This window comes from Erythrolamprus reginae, chromosome 1 (genome assembly GCF_031021105.1).
Source record: "Erythrolamprus reginae isolate rEryReg1 chromosome 1, rEryReg1.hap1, whole genome shotgun sequence".
In the NCBI taxonomy this organism is placed as follows: Eukaryota; Metazoa; Chordata; class Lepidosauria; order Squamata; family Dipsadidae; genus Erythrolamprus; species Erythrolamprus reginae.
In genome coordinates this window covers 133942422-133960209 of record NC_091950.1, presented here as the reverse complement: position 1 = coordinate 133960209, position 17788 = coordinate 133942422, and the positions used below count along the sequence as shown (strand labels likewise).

The 17788-nt window shown below is 43.9% G+C and overlaps 1 protein-coding gene across 1 annotated transcript in view; it reads left to right on the top strand.

The window, feature by feature from the left end:
• EPS8L2 (EPS8 signaling adaptor L2) overlaps positions 1 to 17788 on the top strand; it is a 135456-nt gene that overhangs the window by 96200 nt on the left and 21468 nt on the right. Inside the window, exons 13-14 of the mRNA XM_070765430.1 lie at positions 2257 to 2405; positions 12507 to 12633. Of these exons, the coding sequence (XP_070621531.1) occupies positions 2257 to 2405; positions 12507 to 12633 (276 nt within the window). The remainder of the gene's footprint in view (positions 1 to 2256; positions 2406 to 12506; positions 12634 to 17788) is intronic.

Genomic DNA, 17788 nt, shown 5'->3' with positions numbered 1-17788 from the left:
ATTAGGGATTGATTTACAGTATTCCAAAGTAGAAACCTAGAAGGTTGAAAGGCTCATGACATGTTGAGAGGATTCACTTCAGATTTCCCATAATATCTGAGAATGGAAATAGCAAAGCTATCATATCTAGTGAGTCAATGTATGCATTTATTTCTCTGGAGAGGCACTTAAATACTATTTTGTGCACCACCAAAAAAGCAGCGTAAACAGAACACTCTTTCTTAAAAGAAAAATATGTGGTAGTTACAGAGATTTCCAAAAGGTAGCTCTATTAGTCTTTTCCAGCAAAAATGGGACTCTTACAAGAGTTATGGTGGCCCAGTGGTCAGAATGCAGTATTGCAGACTAACTCTGACAGCTGCTAGCAGTTCAGTCTTCATTGGCTCAAGGTTGACTCAGCCTTACATTCTTCTAAGGTCAGAAAAACAAAGACCCAAATTGTTGGGAGCAATATGCTGATTCTGTAAACCACTTAGAGAGGGCTAGTAAGTACTGTGAAGTGGTATATAAGACTAAGTCCTATGTCTAAATGCTGTTACTATCTTAAAGCATAACATGCATTGAAAAATGGCTTTGAATGGCTCTGATTTCTCTCCACCTAAACTTAACCTACCATTTATAGGATAAGCTATCAACCGACTCCGACTCTATCTCTTTATTATTAATAATAGAATAGAATTTTTTATTGGCCAAGTGTGATTGGACACACAAGGAATTTGTCTTGGTGCATATACTCTCGGTGTACGTAAAAGAAAAGATACGTTTGTCAAGAATCACAAGGTACAACACTTAATGATTGCCATGGGGGTCAAATAAGCAATGAGGAAACAATCTTGAGGATATAAGCAACAAGTTACAGCCATACAGTCATAAGTGGAAGGAAATGGGTGATAGGAATGATGAGAAAAAACTAGTAGTAATAGTAATGCAGACTTAGTAAATAGTTGGACAGTGTTGAAGGAATTATTTGCCTAGCAGATTGATGGTGTTCTTATGTCTAGTTGTCTTGGTGTGCAATGCTCTGTAGCAATGTTTTGAGGGTCGGAGTTGAAACAGTGTATGTCCAAGATGCTAGGGGTCAGTAAATATTTTCACAGCCCTCTTTTTGGCTCGTGCACTTTGACTTTATGCACCCTTTTCAGCCTTCCCATAATCTCTCACAGACAATACAATCCCTTCTTTAATTGTGCTCCAAGTATATAAGCAACAAGGTTTGAGTTCTGGTGGCAAAATACACCTTTGGATACTTGCTCCCCACTGTTCTCCTTTGCAGACACACCTGAACCCGCTTCAACAAACCCTCATGCAACAATAACATCATTTAACGTTCTTTGTAGTTAATTTTTCCATCATTGATAAGACTAACTTTAGACAGTCCTTAATTGAAACTTTTGATCTTGGGCTCTAGACTGGTACGGAGGTGTATATAGAAAATTAAATGACCATACTTTTGAATGATACAGCTGAATAAAATTGGAAGTGAATCTGAAACATGTTTATTATACATTGACTTACAACTTTAAAAACTGCATCTCCCTCAGCTGAATCTCTGTAAAAGGCAACATTCTTAAGGTAACACATTCTGTGGAGGATCTAGATGGCACCAACCCACTCACTTGAGTAGTGCAGTGCATTTTGCACTCAATTGTGTCTGTACTGCAAATACGGACTTCAGAAAAGTAAACACGCCGTGAGCATCCAGCAAACAGTACACCAGCTCCTTATTTATCACCCAAGTACTATTTAAAACAATATCTTGGCATGACACCAACCTGGAAGTAAAAGTCCATGGCTAAGCTTTGATTTCCAAATATTTTCCTAATCCAGCAGTTTAAGTACAGGGAGTCCTTGATTTACAACCATTTATTTAGAGACTGTTCAAAGTTACAACACCACTGAAAAAAGTGACTTAAGATCATTTTTCACCCTTATGACTACTGTAGCATCCTCATGGTCACGTAATCAAAATTTGAATGCTTGGCCACTAGCATTTATTTGTGACAGTGGCAGTTTCCCCACTTTCGCAACCTTCCAACAAGCAAAGACAATCAGAAAGCCAGATTCACTTAACAACTGCAGTAATTCACTTAACAGCTGTGGCCATCAAATGGGGAAAAATTCACTTGACAATTGTCTCATGTAGCAGTAGAAATTTTCGGCTCATTTGTGGTCATAAGCCAAGATCTACGTGAAAAGGCCTAAGCATTGATACTTCCAAACGCTTTAACCATAAAAGATCTCTTGTTTGTAATACAGATTGTTAACAGCAGTGGAGGCCCTGAATTTGCAAGGTCTGTCCTCAGTCCACTTCTTTCAAAGGATACTACAGATTTTCTGAAAGGGCATCTAACACCAAAGGAAATGGCATTGTGGGAATCCTTAGGAGAGACTTGGACAAGATCAAGGTATGTAAATAAAGCAAAGCGGAAGAGGAACCCAAAGAAAGATTCTTGCATAATTTTATGATTGAAAACAATAAAAGCAACAGCAAATAACGAACTATTAAAAATACAAACAGTAAAATACAAAAAGAAAAATAAGGGTGGGGAAAAAATAAAACAAAGATTAACTTCATCCTTCATCCCCACAACTAAAGGCAATTTTAATAGTTTATCTCCATCTCTAAATACATAATTTCTTTTCACTCCATAGCACATCTCGTAAGTAGAAACCAAAATCCAAATGCTTTGTCAATTGTTCTTTGTTAGCAAAAGTCCAGTAAGGGGAACCAGATACAACTATTTTTTCTCTTTTAGCTCTGATTGAATAAGCTAATTTTGTAAACCTTCCCTGAGTTTTCTTAGTCTTAGCCCCTTCAAAGAATCCCCAAGCTTGTTTTTTATTCATATTGGAGCCACAAGTCTTTTAGAACTTTTAGAACAGATTTCTTTTGTGCTTCCTTTTGTTTGTCCCCTCCAACAGAACCTTACTAAAGTTCTTTTGTACATGTAGTAATAAAAGATTAGTGAACTCCATTTCCTGGTTCAAAGGTTGTATATCTCCTTTAGGGAATATTTGTCAGTTTTATTTATCAGTTCCATTTGTATGTCGATATTTTTCTCTATATCCTTCTTGTTTTTTTATCTCAACTAACATAAGTCCCCCTTCAAAATAATTTCAAAATTATTCGTTGCAGCTTCTTCCTGTTTTGTAGCATCATTACATCATCTTCTAGCCATCTTATCAACTTTACCTATTTTGTCAAAGTTTGACGGAGAAATATTCCACAATTCAAAATATTCTGTGGACCCTTAATCCATTATTAACTTTCCAAAATCCATATTATAAATACTCTTTTAATGCATAATTAAAAATTGTTTGTTTATTTATTTATTTTTATTTCATGTATATGTCCACCAATCTCAGAAACAACTTTGGGTCACATCCAACAAAAGTAAAATCTAATTTATATTATCTTCCTCCAAGGAGAAGGGGAGTCTTCCAGTAAATATAACTAAATCTTGCTGATCCAAAGGGTCTTTATCACTCCAGTACAGTAAAACAAAATACAGTAAAATATATATATATATATATATATATATATATATATATATATATATATATATATATATATATATATGTAGATTGTTCTGAGTTCGGGTTTTGCCCTGTGTAATGTTTTGCATGTCTATGCGACGTTTCGGCGAAATCACATTCACCATCTTCAGATTGTGAATGTGATTTCGCCGAAACGTCGCATAGACATGCAAAACATTACACAGGGCAAAACCCGAACTCAGAACAATCTACATACATATACCCGTGAAAATTTACGAAAATATATATATATATATATATATATATATATATATATATATATATATTGTGTATATATATATACTGTATATATGTATATATATATATACTGTATATATATATATATATATATATATATATATATAATTATGTCACATGGTTTTTTTTGCTGAATTTGAAAATTAAGGGAGACTAGGATAGATCTATTTCGGCCTTATTTTGGCCTCATCAGCTAGCCATACCCACTGGGACTTGAACCTGCAACCTTTGCCTTGTAAGGCAGAGAATTATCCTCTAGGCTACAGTATCCAATCCCTTCAGCTCTGCACCAGGGAAGGGTTACATATTTTTGTGTCGAATCACCCTGGTGTATTGAAGGAACATCACAGCTCCTTATTTGCCTCTCGGCCCAACCCAGGGCCATTTCCAAGGCAGTTAATTTTATTGATAGCCAACAATTCTATCTGTATGTGTCACATGGTTTTTTTTGCTGAATTTGAAAATTAAGGGAGACTAGGATAGATCTATTTCGGCCTTATTTTGGCCTCATCAGCTAGCCATACCCACTGGGACTTGAACCTGCAACCTTTGCCTTGTAAGGCAGAGAATTATCCTCTAGGCTACAGTATCCAATCCCTTCAGCTCTGCACCAGGGAAGGGTTACATATTTTTGTGTCGAATCACCCTGGTGTATTGAAGGAACATCACAGCTCCTTATTTGCCTCTCGGCCCAACCCAGGGCCATTTCCAAGGCAGTTAATTTTATTGATAGCCAACAATTCTATCTGTATGTGTCACATGGTTTTTTTTGCTGAATTTGAAAATTAAGGGAGACTAGGATAGATCTATTTCGGCCTTATTTTGGCCTCATCAGCTAGCCATACCCACTGGGACTTGAACCTGCAACCTTTGCCTTGTAAGGCAGAGAATTATCCTCTAGGCTACAGTATCCAATCCCTTCAGCTCTGCACCATGGAAGGGTTACATATATATAAATGACGGTCTTGGTATATATATACACACACACACATATACACACACACATGTATGTATGTATGTATGTATGTATGTATGTATATGTAGATTGTTCTGAGTTCGCGTTTTGCCCCGTGTAATAATTTGAGTGTCTACGCGACGTTTCAGTGAAATCACATTCACCATCATCAGGCTGAAGTTTCAAGCTTCGTGCTGTTGTAAATATGGAAGCTTGAAACTTCAGCCTGATGATGGTGAATGTGATTTCACCGAAACGTCGCATAGACACTCAAATTATTACACGGGGCAAAACCTTAGATAGTGTCTCTGAGTTGAAAAAAGCCCTCCCACCTGCCGTCATGTTAATGCTGACCTTTATTCTTCATCTGAAGCAGAGCTGAGAAGCTCCTCAGCTGTGTTTTGGCTTGTAATGTCATCCTGAGCATGCGCAGAAATAAAATTGCATGGTGGGAGACATGTGCGTGCGTGGACATACATACCCAAAAGGTGATTAGGAAATGAGATTCAGTTAAGGTTTATGCCCATAGAAAGTTCCGTATTGAGGATGAATTCAATGGAACCCTGATTCATAGGTATTCGACTAAGCTGACTGCAAAACAATAGTTTCCCTGGTCTACTCACAAGGAGTGGCTGTCCAGAGTCCTGCGGATAATCTCAACAATCTCTCCTTCCTCCCAAAACTTTGCCATGTGCATCCAGCCGTGATTCTTCATGCAAATATGGTCATGTTTGGACATCAGATCGCCATGGTACTCACAGGACGTTTCATGTCTTTCTTGGCTGAAGCAAAATTCCCTAAAATGCTATCTGAACAGAAATAATGTAGACTGAAAGCAATAATTTCCCTGATTTAAAAAGTGAGGCCCTTAGCAATGAAGCACCCATTAACATTTCTTCCTCACTAGTGCCTCTCCTCATGAATTTAAAACAATAGACCCCAAAAGTCCTTATGGACCACAGCCAGGAGGTGGGTTGGTTATCCACGTTGTAAGCCAGGGGTCCCCAAACTTTTTACACAGGGGGCCAGTTCACTATCCCTCGGACTGTTGGAGGTCCGTACTATAAAAAAAACATATGAACAAATCCCTATGCACACTGCACATACCTTATTTTAAAGTAAAAAACAAAATGAGAACGTACTATTTAGAGGGGGGGAGGAAGAAGTTTGAAATTCATATATTCATGTTTAGTTTTTAATTTTCTTTTGTTAACATCTGATTGGCTATACAAGGTTTTCTTGGCTTATAGAAAAATGTATAAAGAAAGAAGGAAGCACTTTGGCATAATGGTTAATAAGTTAGAAATATAATTGGTGTTGTCCTTTTTTGAGGAGGGAATTTAATTAAAAGAAAATGAATGTAACTGGATGACAAAATTAGAAAAAAAACTTTTGCAACTTTTTTGATGATTGATATTAGTTACTAACAAAACACCACATTCTCCAATGCACTTGCAAGGAGAGTCCAGGATGGGTTATTCTCAGCCTGATTGGCTGGGACTGAGTTTAATTTAAATATTTAAATATTAGTCAGGCACCGCCCCCTTAGCCGCCCAGTCTAAAAAACTCAGTCGCAGTAATGGGACTTTGAGTTTTAGTTCTCCTATTGAACTTAGTTTAATAGGGTTAAATTTAATTAAAAATTTCTTAAGTATTATTTTCTAATGTTATAATGTTTTTTTCTCTTGTGTTTCTCTTTTTCAGGCACAGGGGCGGCTTCATGTTGGCAGCGGGGGTTAATACCCTCTGTGGGTTTAACCCCCTGAGCTGCAGCTCCTCTCAACACGCAGGGAGGCTTGTTGAAGGGCCCCAGAGGAGCGCCCGGGTTGCTTACCTCCGTGGTGGCACCCGGTGGAAAGGCGGTCGGCTGACGCCATGGGGGGCCTGCTCCCCATGGCGGATATGCCGCTAGAAGATCGGGATTCCGAAGCCTTGACAGCCCCAGAAGCCCCGCGCCCCCCCCTCTCCCCCGCAAGTTGTGGCTGCTGAGTCCTGCCGAGGAGTCCCTCAGATTGAAAACGCCGGCGGGGAATGTCGCCATCTTGGGGGGGACATAAGGGCGGGAACGGAGAGAAGAGTTCCCGCCCGATTCAGCGGCCTTATTACTTGCCCACCGAGACCGCAGGAGCGGTCGTCACGGCAACGGGGGCCAACCCTCCAACAGCAGGCCAGGGCGGAGGAGGAGTCCCCGCCCTCCCCCTGTCTGTCTATTGTCGCCCGGCCCAATTTTATGTCAGAGCTGCAGCTATTGTCGGAGGGCTAGATGGTCGCCATGACGACATCAGCCAGCAGGGGCTAGGGCCAATAGGAACCATTGGTCGGGCTCTGCCTCAGACTTTTCCCTTGGCCTGGTGACACGCAGGCACAGTAGGGGCTTAGTTAACCGTTATTTGTACTTCGCCATTACTTCAAGTACAAAGGAAAGGTTTCTGGCTGGCTCGTGCTCCATTCTTTCTGACCGTGAGTGTGCATAAGGAAAGGCTATGGCAGAAACACCAGCCCAGGCAGGGGAGGAGGCCACCGCCATTGCTAGGCCCAGCACCCCTAAAGAAAAGGGCCAAAAGGCAAAGACATCTCAGGGCTCCTCCCTCAGGGAGGCAGAGAAACGGATAAGAGCCCTGGAAAAGCAGTTGGAGGCCTCACAAAAGCAAGCCTCAATACCAGCTAGGACCTTTGGCCCCACGCCTCCGCCAGCCTCCCCCGTGATCCCAGCATGGGTAGCAGGCTCGGCTTCTGAAAGGGACTGGTCTCCTGAGAGGCCTACACAGCCTAATCATCAGGAGGCGCGTGCTTGGGGAAGGCAAGCTGCCATGTGTTCTGGCACCTTTGTGCCTCAATCCTGCGCTCCTTCTCAACATGCCTCAGCGCAGTCATCCACCTTCACCCCGACGGCAGTGGGATTGCGCACTGCTCATGACACTTGGCAGAATATGCCACAGGCTGTGCAAGATCTGATCGTGGATGTGTTTTCCCAAGGTGTTGAGACCGGGGCACATCAACAGCAAGCTCTGGCGGGTCACCCCCCACTGAGATCCAGGGACCCTTGGACTGCCCCAGCCTCTCACTCCATGACGGGGTCTATGGAGGAGGATGATTCCGTTCAGGGTGACTACAGCGATCGAGAGGATGACCTGTCGGGGGATGAACACCCCCCGGAACAACCTGCCTTCACAGGTCTCTTTAAGTCATCCCTGTTTAGGGTCCTCCTCAATAAGGCCAAACTCACCATCGAGCAGGCAGGGGAGGGCGGACAACCAGATGCCTCCGCTTCATCCCAACCTAAGGCGGGCCTTTTCGTACTGCCGAAGCAAGAGACAGTGGACATCCCCTCCTCGCATCTGTTCTTGGAAATGGTTCAAAGGCCTTGGGAGAACCCGGCGGCGGCACAAGGCCCGTCTAGCCTGGACCGGAAATTGTACTCCTTTGACCAGCAAATGGAGGACCTGTTAACGTTCCCGGTGGTGGACAAATCAGTCACCAGCTTAGTTTCCAATGCCCTGGTCCCCTCCAAGTCTCAACAGGGGCTAAGAGCTGAGGACAAGAAGGCCGAAAATATTGTGCGCAAGACCCACCAGATGGCGGCCTGGGCCATAGGGGCCTCATCTGCGGCCTCCTTTTTTAACTGGGCAACTCTCCTTTGGATTAAGGAGTTCCAATCGAGGGTGGATCCTGAAGATGGACGCCTTCGCCGAGATCTAAATAAAATCCTAGCAGCCACCGAATTCTCGGCAGATGCGATGGCTAATGCGGCCAAGTTCGCGGCCAGGACCAGGGCCTCGTCGGTGTCCTCCCGCCGGCTCATATGGCTACGCAGCTGGCAGGCGGACATCAAGTCCAAGTGGAGCTTGGCCTCAGCACCGTTTAAGGGAGGCAAGCTCTTTGGAGAGGTCCTCGACGACGTGTTGGTCGAGGATAAGGACAAAAAGAAAGTCATGCCAAGGTCCAAAAAGCCGGAAAGGCGATTCACTCCATATCAAAGGCGCCAGCCCTTTCGCTCGGAGCCCTCCTCGAGCACCGCCCAGGCATCGAGGCCTTACTTCCAGGGCTCCTTCAACCAAGGGTCTTTTCGGTCGGATAGGTCAGCTACTCAGGGACGCAGACCCTTCAGAGGAGCTGGGAGGGGCTTCAGGAAAAACAAATGACTCCCTCGTCTCCGTTCCATTGGGGGGCAGGCTGGCACACTTCGCGGAGCCATGGGCCAGTTTATCTTCGGACGCTTGGGCGGCGGCCACTGTGGCTGAAGGTCTAAGGATCGAATTCCTTCATCTTCCCCCTCAGCGATTCGTCACATGTCAAATTCCCTTGGATGCTCAAAAGAGGAACCTTCTTTACCAAGAGGTCTCTCATCTCCTGGAGATAGGGGCCATAGAAGAGGTTCCCCCAGGAGAACGAGGCACGGGGTTTTATTCCCTAGTTTTCCTTGTACCCAAAACCTCCGGAGGGGTCAGACTGATTCTGAACCTGCGCCAACTGAACATTTATGTGAGGTACAGACGCTTCAAAATGCACTCGCTGAGAACCATCCTCGCATCTATCCGACACATGGACTTTTTAACGTCAATCGACCTCAAAGAGGCTTACTTACACGTCCCCATCTTTCCACCGCACAGACGGTTCCTTCGGTTCTGTCTGAGTGGAACCCACTTTCAATACAGAGCAATGCCTTTTGGGCTTTCGTCCGCTCCCAGAACCTTTACAAAGCTCTTGGACGTTCTCACATCTTCTCTGAGACAGCAGTCGGTACGCCTCATGGCGTACCTAGACGACATTATTATACTGGCAAAGACAAGGGACCAGGCGTATCGGGATCTCTACTTGACCATCAGCACTCGAACGCCATGGCTTCACAGTGAACTGGGACAAGAGCCACTTGACGCCCACGTCAAGGCTGGCTCACTTGGGGACCACCATCGATACCACCCGGGGTATGGTGTTCCTCTCCCCAGAGAAACGGTCCTCCATCAAGAGACTCTTGAGGGATCTGGACGGTCAGAGGTTCCCGAGACTTTCCTTCCTGTCAAAGATCTTGGGGACCCTGGTATCCTGTATAGACGTCGTACCGTGGGCCAGATATCACTTGAGACCGTTGCAGTGGTTCCTGCTTCCTTTCCAAAGGACAAAGTCAAGTCACCTACACAGGAGGATTTTGCTCCCGAGCGGGGTTCGCAGCTCGCTGCGCTGGTGGACTTCTCCGGCGTTGGACAGGGGGTCCTCCTATCTGCCAAAACGCCATCTCACGCTGACGACAGATGCCAGTTTGTTGGGATGGGGGGCCCACCTTGCCTCTCAGATGGCCCAGGGCTTATGGGACCATCGGGACTTACAGGACGTCAACATCAACTTCCTGGAGTTGAAGGCAGTCTTGTTGGCCCTCCGGAGTTTTGCCCCCAGGGTACGGGGGCGTCACGTCCTGGTCCTCACGGACAATGTCTCTACCCGGGCCCATATCAACAGGCAGGGCGGAACACGATCTCATCGCCTAATGAAGGAGTCGGAGTCTCTGTTACGGTGGGCGGAGGCCAATTTAGCCTCTATTTCAGCGGAGCATATCTCGGGGGTGGACAATGTTTACGCGGACTGGCTGAGTCGGGAGACTCTGGATCCCGGGGAGTGGCGCCTGGACCCCAGAATCTTCCAGGAGCTGGTCGGGAGGTTTGGCGAGCCTATACTAGACCTCTTTGCGACCGTCCACAACACCCAGCTTCCCCGCTTCTTCTCTCGCTTTCCCTCCCCCGGGGCGGAGGGAGTGAACGCTTTACACCAACAGTGGCCGGCGGGCCTACTTTATGCCTTTCCGCCGATCCCACTGATACCGAGAGTAATTCGAAAACTACTGGAAGAACGAGCAGAGGTTCTCCTTCTAGCTCCTTATTGGCCGAGGCGCATCTGGTTTGCAGATCTGGTGGAACTGTCGATTTCCGCCTACTGGAGAATTCCGGATCATCGAATACTCCTCACGCAGGGGGCAATGAGTCATCCAGAGCCCCATTGGTGGCAGCTGACCGTCTGGCACTTGAGCGGGAACATCTGAAGAGCCAGCTCGTGCCGGATGCGGTCATAGACACTATGCAGGCTGCCCGCAGATCGTCTACCAGGAGGCTCTACCAAACTACTTGGGCGGCGTTCTCCGATTTCTGCAAACAGAGGCAGGTGGACCCGCAGGGAGCCTCTCCCCTGATGGTGCTCTCTTTCTTACAAGCGGGCCTGGACAGGGGTCTTGCCCCAAATACTCTTCGACGCCACGTCGCTGCCTTGTCAACTGTCCTCGTTGGGGGTCACTGCCATCCCCTCTCGAGGCATCCATGGATCAGAGATTTTCTGCGAGGGGCAACCAACCTGAAGCCCTCTACGGTGCATAGGTTTCCTTCCTGGGACCTATCATTGGTTCTTCATGCCTTGACAGGTCCACCGTTTGAGCCTTTAAGACATATCTCCCTGAGGTTCCTGTCCATTAAAACCGCCTTCCTGGTGGCTATTACATCCGCTAGGAGGGTCTCCGAAATTTCAGCGCTGTCAATCAGGCAGGACCTTTGCAGATTTTATCCGGACAGAGTGGTGCTTCGATTGGACCCAGCTTTTATTCCAAAGGTGAACACCTATTTTCATAGGTCACAGGACATTGTTGTGCCGGACTTCTGCACCCACGGCAGCCACCCCTCTGAACTGAGGTGGCACAAACTGGACGTTAGACGTGCCTTGAAAATCTATGTACGTCAAACTCAGGGGTTCAGGTCTTCCGAAGGTCTCATCGTGTCTTTCTCCACTAGAACGATGGGGAAGAAAGTGTCTCCTCAAACTATCAGCCGTTGGTTGAGGGATTGTATTTCAGAGGCTTACACCGCTAAGAACACTGCCATTCCACATGGGATAACTGCTCACTCTACCCGGAGTGCGGCCACGTCATCGGCCTGGAGGACACAGGCCTCACTCGAGGACATTTGTCGAGCTGCCACGTGGGCAGCCCCGTCCACTTTTATAAGACATTACAGGATAGACTCTTTTGCTTCCTCGGAAGCGGCTTTTGGAAGGAGGGTTTTGCAGGGGGTGTGCTCATTTTCAGAGCCCCTGGTCCAAGCTTCTCCCTCCCTTTGACTCTAACTTGGGTATATCCCATCCTGGACTCTCCTTGCAAGTGCATTGGAGAAGGACCGTTGAACTTACCTGAACGGTCTTCTCGATGCACTGCAAGGAGAGTCCAGACCCACCCGGTTTGTTGGGACCAGGGTCACCTGTTTGTTGATGTTCTAGTTGGAACTTGGGGGTTGCTCCTAGTTTAATAAACCTTAATTTTGCATTACTGCTCCTTCGTGCTTATTAGACTGGAGGGCTAAGGGGGCGGTGCCTGACTAATATTTAAATATTTAAATTAAACTCAGTCCCAGCCAATCAGGCTGAGAATAACCCATCCTGGACTCTCCTTGCAGTGCATCGAGAAGACCGTTCAGATAAGTTCAACGGTCCTTTTATTCATGGAAAATTAGATGTGCTCCTGTCACTCACCCGCGGGCCGGATAAATGACCTCAGTGGGCCGCATGTGGCCCGTGGGCCGTAGTTTGGGGACCACTGTTAAGCAATGTTTGTTTTGTCTCTAGCTTTGTAAGGTCATTGGTAGCATTTGTATGTGATCTAAGCAGTCAGAATGCTGGTGTCCCAAAAAGATGCTCAGCTTTTGAGAACTGGTAATCTGAAATGGGAAAGGGCTGCGTATGTTCTTGCTTCCTAGAAAATAAACTTCTTTTTAATATGTGTTCCAAGAGCCGAATGGCCAAGAGATGCCAACATTCCAAGATATGTTCCAAAGTTTCATAACGGATGGGAACCACCCCTGGAAATCTTTCGTGGAGCTCCGTGGGAAATCGATATTGCCCATTTGCAAGAAGAGGTACTTTGTGGATCTCCTTCCTTCCTTCCTTTCTTCCTTCCTTCCTTCCTTCCTCCCTCCCTCCCTCCCTCCATCCATCCATCCATCCATCCATTATCCCTCTCTCCCTCCTATTTAGCTTTTTATTCAAATTGTGAGCCAAATACACTGCTATTGTTAATTTAGATAGACTGATCTATAAAGGGTTTGTATTCTTTTATTTTTAAAATTTAGGGAGGTGAATTGATAATTCAAGCATGTTAAACATTTTTGATACTTGGCTAACTTGCTAGCAGTCTAGCTAAGCACCACCTAATCTCACCCATGTAGTTTATTTACGCTGTTCCAGAATCAACCTTCATCTTTGTGTTCTCATGCCATTGTTGTTTATAGCAACTGAGCTGATTTGTTTGTGACTTGCCAGATAAACCAGGAAAAAAACCCACCTCTTTTTGTTTCTGACAGTGAAATTCTCAAAATTTTATGAGTCTCTGTTTTCCTGCTGGTAGAAATCTTGCTTCATTTCACCTCCCAACAGCTGGTCTTCAGCTAATTTAGTATTCTATTCTCCCACCATAAAAGGGAAAGATAACCCATTTTATAACAAGCACTTAGATAAAACTGTAATGCAGCCATGTGTCCAGCCTCCACTTCCACAGCGCCCCCCGAGGAGGAGGGCTGTGTGGACAACTGTCGGTTCAGGAAGATTGCGTGCAGTTGAGCAAAAACATAGCAATTTTGGTCTCTCTGTATCGAATTCCTATAGTGTTCTTGCGGATTTAAATAGTAAGGATGTTGGAGATATTAGCAAGGTCCCTCAGGCAGAGAATGAGGGGATGTTCAAAGGGGAAGTTGTCGTAAATGTCACCAAACCATCAAGTACAGTTAGTAGAAATAAAAAGAGGACACATTTTCTTGTGGGTGATTCGACCGTTAGAGGTGTTGATTTGGGACAGAGCAAGGATGTGGTTAAGGTGCTGAGGTGTCTCCCAGGGGCCACTGCCAGCAGGGACAGGAGGCGGATTACAAACATTGTTAAGACTGTGAGTAAAGGTAATAACGTTGATGTGGTGGTGCATCTTGGCACAAATGATTTGTCCCAGAGAAATGTTAATGTAGTAAAAAGAGATTTTCAATGTCTAAGTGTGGAGCTGGGTAAAATAACTGATTCAGTGACTTTCTCAGAGGTGTTACCGGTTTGTGGCCAAGAGGATAAAACAACGTGTATCAGAGAGTTTAATGTGTGGTTAAGGCAGTGGTGTAAAGCTGAAGGTTTTGGCTATGTAAGTCATGATGTCAGTAGGTGGTCTAATAGGGAGTTGTTTAAGAGGGATGGTTTGCATCCATCATACAGAGGTACCCAGGTGCTCGGTGAGGAATTCAGAACTTTTTTGGACAGGCATTTAAACTAGGTAAAGGGGACAGAGATGTAACTGATGTGGGTGATTTCTGTCCCCGACCAATGAGGATAAAGCAGTTTTTGGAAGCTTATGAAAAGGGAGCTGCAAATAATATAGATGTAGTTGTTGATGATAAGGGGCAAACTAATAACGAAAATAATGTTCTTCGGGTAATGTGCACAAATGCTCGAAGCTTGAGCAACAAGCTCTGTGAATTAATGGCCATAATATCTAGAGATAATTTGGACCTGGTTGCCATAACTGAGACATGGTTTAAGGATTCTAATGAATGGGAAATATCCATACCAGGATATACACTGTATAGGAAGGATAGAATAGAGAGAAGGGGAGGTGGAGTAGCCATTTATATTAAAGAAAGTCTAAAAACAACACTAATTCAAAATACGTGTCAAGATCTAGAGACTCTCTGGATTTGCATGCAAAATAAAGAAGGTTCTGTCATTAGAATTGGGGTGATCTATAGGCCTCCAGGGCAATCCGAGGAATATGACAACAAGATGGTGGATGAAATTACCCAAATGGCAGTAAAGGGAGATATTGTGGTTATGGGTGATTTCAACATGCCTGATGTTGACTGGAATATCCCCAGTGCCCTTACATGCAAAAGTAAGAATATAGTAGAGGCCTTTACAGGAGCAGCTCTGGCACAGCTGGTTAAGACACCAACTAGAGGGGAGAATATTCTAGATTTAGTTTTTACGAATGGGAATTGGGTTTCAGATGTCAAGGTGGGAGAAAATTTAGGTTGCAGTGACCATCTATGTTTGTGGTTTGATGTAAAAACTCATTGTGAGCAATCCTATAATGCAACCAAAGTATTGGATTTCAGAAAAACAAATTTTAATGCAATGGGAGAATATTTAGATAATGAATTAAAGGGGAGGGATAAAATGGCAGGAGCGAGCATCCAGTGGACTGTATTAAAAAAGGCCATCTTAAAAGCCACTGGACTGTATGTAAGACAAACAACTAAAGGTAAAAGGAAGAAGAAACCGCTATGGTTTAGCAATGATGTAAGGGCTATAGTCAATGAAAAAAAGGCTGCCTATAGGAGGTATAAAGAGTCTGGAAGTATAGCTGATAGGGAGGTATATAAAATGAGACAGAAGGAGGCGAAACAGATAATATATGCTGCTAAAGCCTCAAAAGAGGAAGAAATTGCCAAATCTGTAAAGAAGGGGGATAAAACCTTCTTCAGATATATTAATGATAAGAAGAAGAAAAACTGCGGCATCACGAAGCTTAGTACCGGGAATAATACATGCATTAATGGGAATAAGGAGATCGCTGACCATTTCAATAGCTACTTCTGTTCAGTTTTCTCAAAAGACACCTTACAAAATAATACTATAGAGGGATATAGCATTGCTCCCAGCTGTACGGATTCAGCTCCAGTGATCTTAGAAGCCGATGTCTTAGAAGAACTTGAACGATTAAAGATAAATAAGGCAATGGGTCCAGATGGCATCCACCCCAGAGTTCTTAAAGAACTCAGATCTGTCATTGCTACCCCCCTGACTGATTTGTTTAACCAATCCTTGTTAACAGGAGAAGTTCCTGAGGATTGGAGAATGGCCAGTGTTGTGCCTATTCACAAGAAGGGCAGTAGAGAAGAAGCTGGTAACTACAGGCCAGTTAGCTTGACATCAGTTGTAGTTAAAATGATGGAGACTCTACTCAAAAAGAGGATAAATCAGCACCTAAAAAACAATAACTTATTAGACCCAAATCAGCATGGCTTTACTGAAGGCAAATCATGTCAGACTAATCTCATTGATTTCTTTGACTATGTCACAAAGGTGTTGGATGAAGGTGGTGCCGTGGATATTGCCTACCTGGACTTCAGCAAAGCCTTTGATACGGTTCCACATAAAGAGCTGATAGATAAATTAGTGAAGATTGGACTTAATCCCTGGATAGTTCAATGGATTTGCAGCTGGCTGAAGCGTAGACATCAGAGAGTTATTGTTAATGGCGAGTATTCTGAGCAGAGTCAGGTTACAAGCGGTGTGCCTCAAGGATCTGTTCTGGGTCCTATTCTTTTTAATATATTTGTGAGTGACATAGGGGAAGGTTTGGTAGGGAAGGTTTGCCTATTTGCCGATGACTCTAAAGTGTGCAATAGGGTTGATATTCCTGGAGGCGTCTGTAATATGGTAAATGATTTAGCTTTACTAGATAAATGGTCTAAGCAATGGAAACTGCAGTTTAATGTTTCCAAATGTAAAATAATGCACTTGGGGAAAAGGAATCCTCAATCTGAGTATTGTATTGGCAGTTCAGTGTTGGCAAATACTTCAAAAGAAAAGGATTTAGGGGTAGTGATTTCTGACAGTCTCAAAATGGGTGAACAGTGCAGTCAGGCGGTAGGGAAAGCAAGTAGGATGCTTGGCTGCATAGCTAGAGGTATAACAAGCAGGAAGAGGGAGATTATGATCCCACTATATAGAATGATGGTGAGACCACATTTGGAATACTGTGTTCAGTTCTGGAGACCTCACCTACAAAAAGATATTGACAAAATTGAACGGGTCCAAAGACGGGCTACAAGAATGGTGGAAGGTCTTAAGCATAAAACGTATCAGGAAAGACTTAATGAACTCAATCTGTATAGTCTGGAGGACAGAAGGAAAAGGGGGGACATGATCGAAACATTTAAATATATTAAAGGGTTAAATAAGGTCCAGGAGGGAAGTGTTTTTAATAGGAAAGTGAACACAAGAACAAGGGGACACAATCTGAAGTTAGTTGGGGGAAAGATCAAAAGCAACATGAGAAAATATTATTTTACTGAAAGAGTAGTAGATCCTTGGAACAAACTTCCACCAGATGTGGTAGATAAATCCACAGTAACTGAATTTAAACATGCCTGGGATAAACATATATCCATCCTAAGATAAAATACAGAAAATAGTATAAGGGCAGACTAGATGGACCATGAGGTCTTTTTCTGCCGTCAGACTTCTATGTTTCTATGTTTCTATTTCTGTATATGACCAAATGCAAGTTAACTTTGCTTCTCATGCCACTTGAAAAGGAAGTGTTGATTTGTATTGTTTTGATTCTGTAGACCTATGCAATAGTTCCAAGAGCATAGCAGCCCAAGCAAGATACCGGGATGAAATTAAGAAAAAAACTTTCAATCGTTCCCCTCTCTCTCTGAACTAACCAGGATGTAAATCAATCTGCGTGGGGATTTTTGACAGACAGATCTTTGACATAGTTGGGGGGGCAGGGAGATATTGATTTTTAAAATGTATAGAATGGGTGAGGGAATGAGGTTTTAGTTGCTCCAGAACTATTCTCTTCCTCCCTCATTTTGTGTCTGTCCATAGGTAGTTCTTAGAACCTACCTCTTTCTCTCCCCTTTTTATTATTATTATTATTATTATTATTATTATTATTATTATTACTATTATTATTTATTAGATTTGTATGCCGCCCCTCTCCGAAGACTCGGGGCGGCTCACAACAGTAATAAAAACAATATAGTAGTGGAGCAAATCTAATATTAAAAAAACATATAAAACCCTATCATTATTTTTAAAAAACCAAACAGCACATTCATATCAAACATAAAACAAAATATAAAAAAGCCTGGGGGAAAGGTGTCTCAACTCCCCCATGTCTGGCGGTATAAGTGAGTCTTGAGTAGTTTACTCAAGACTCACTTATTGCCTAAATCCAGGGTTAGGGTTAGGGTTGGCTGGAGAATTCTGGGAGTTGGAGTCCACAAGTCTTAAAGTTGTCAAGTT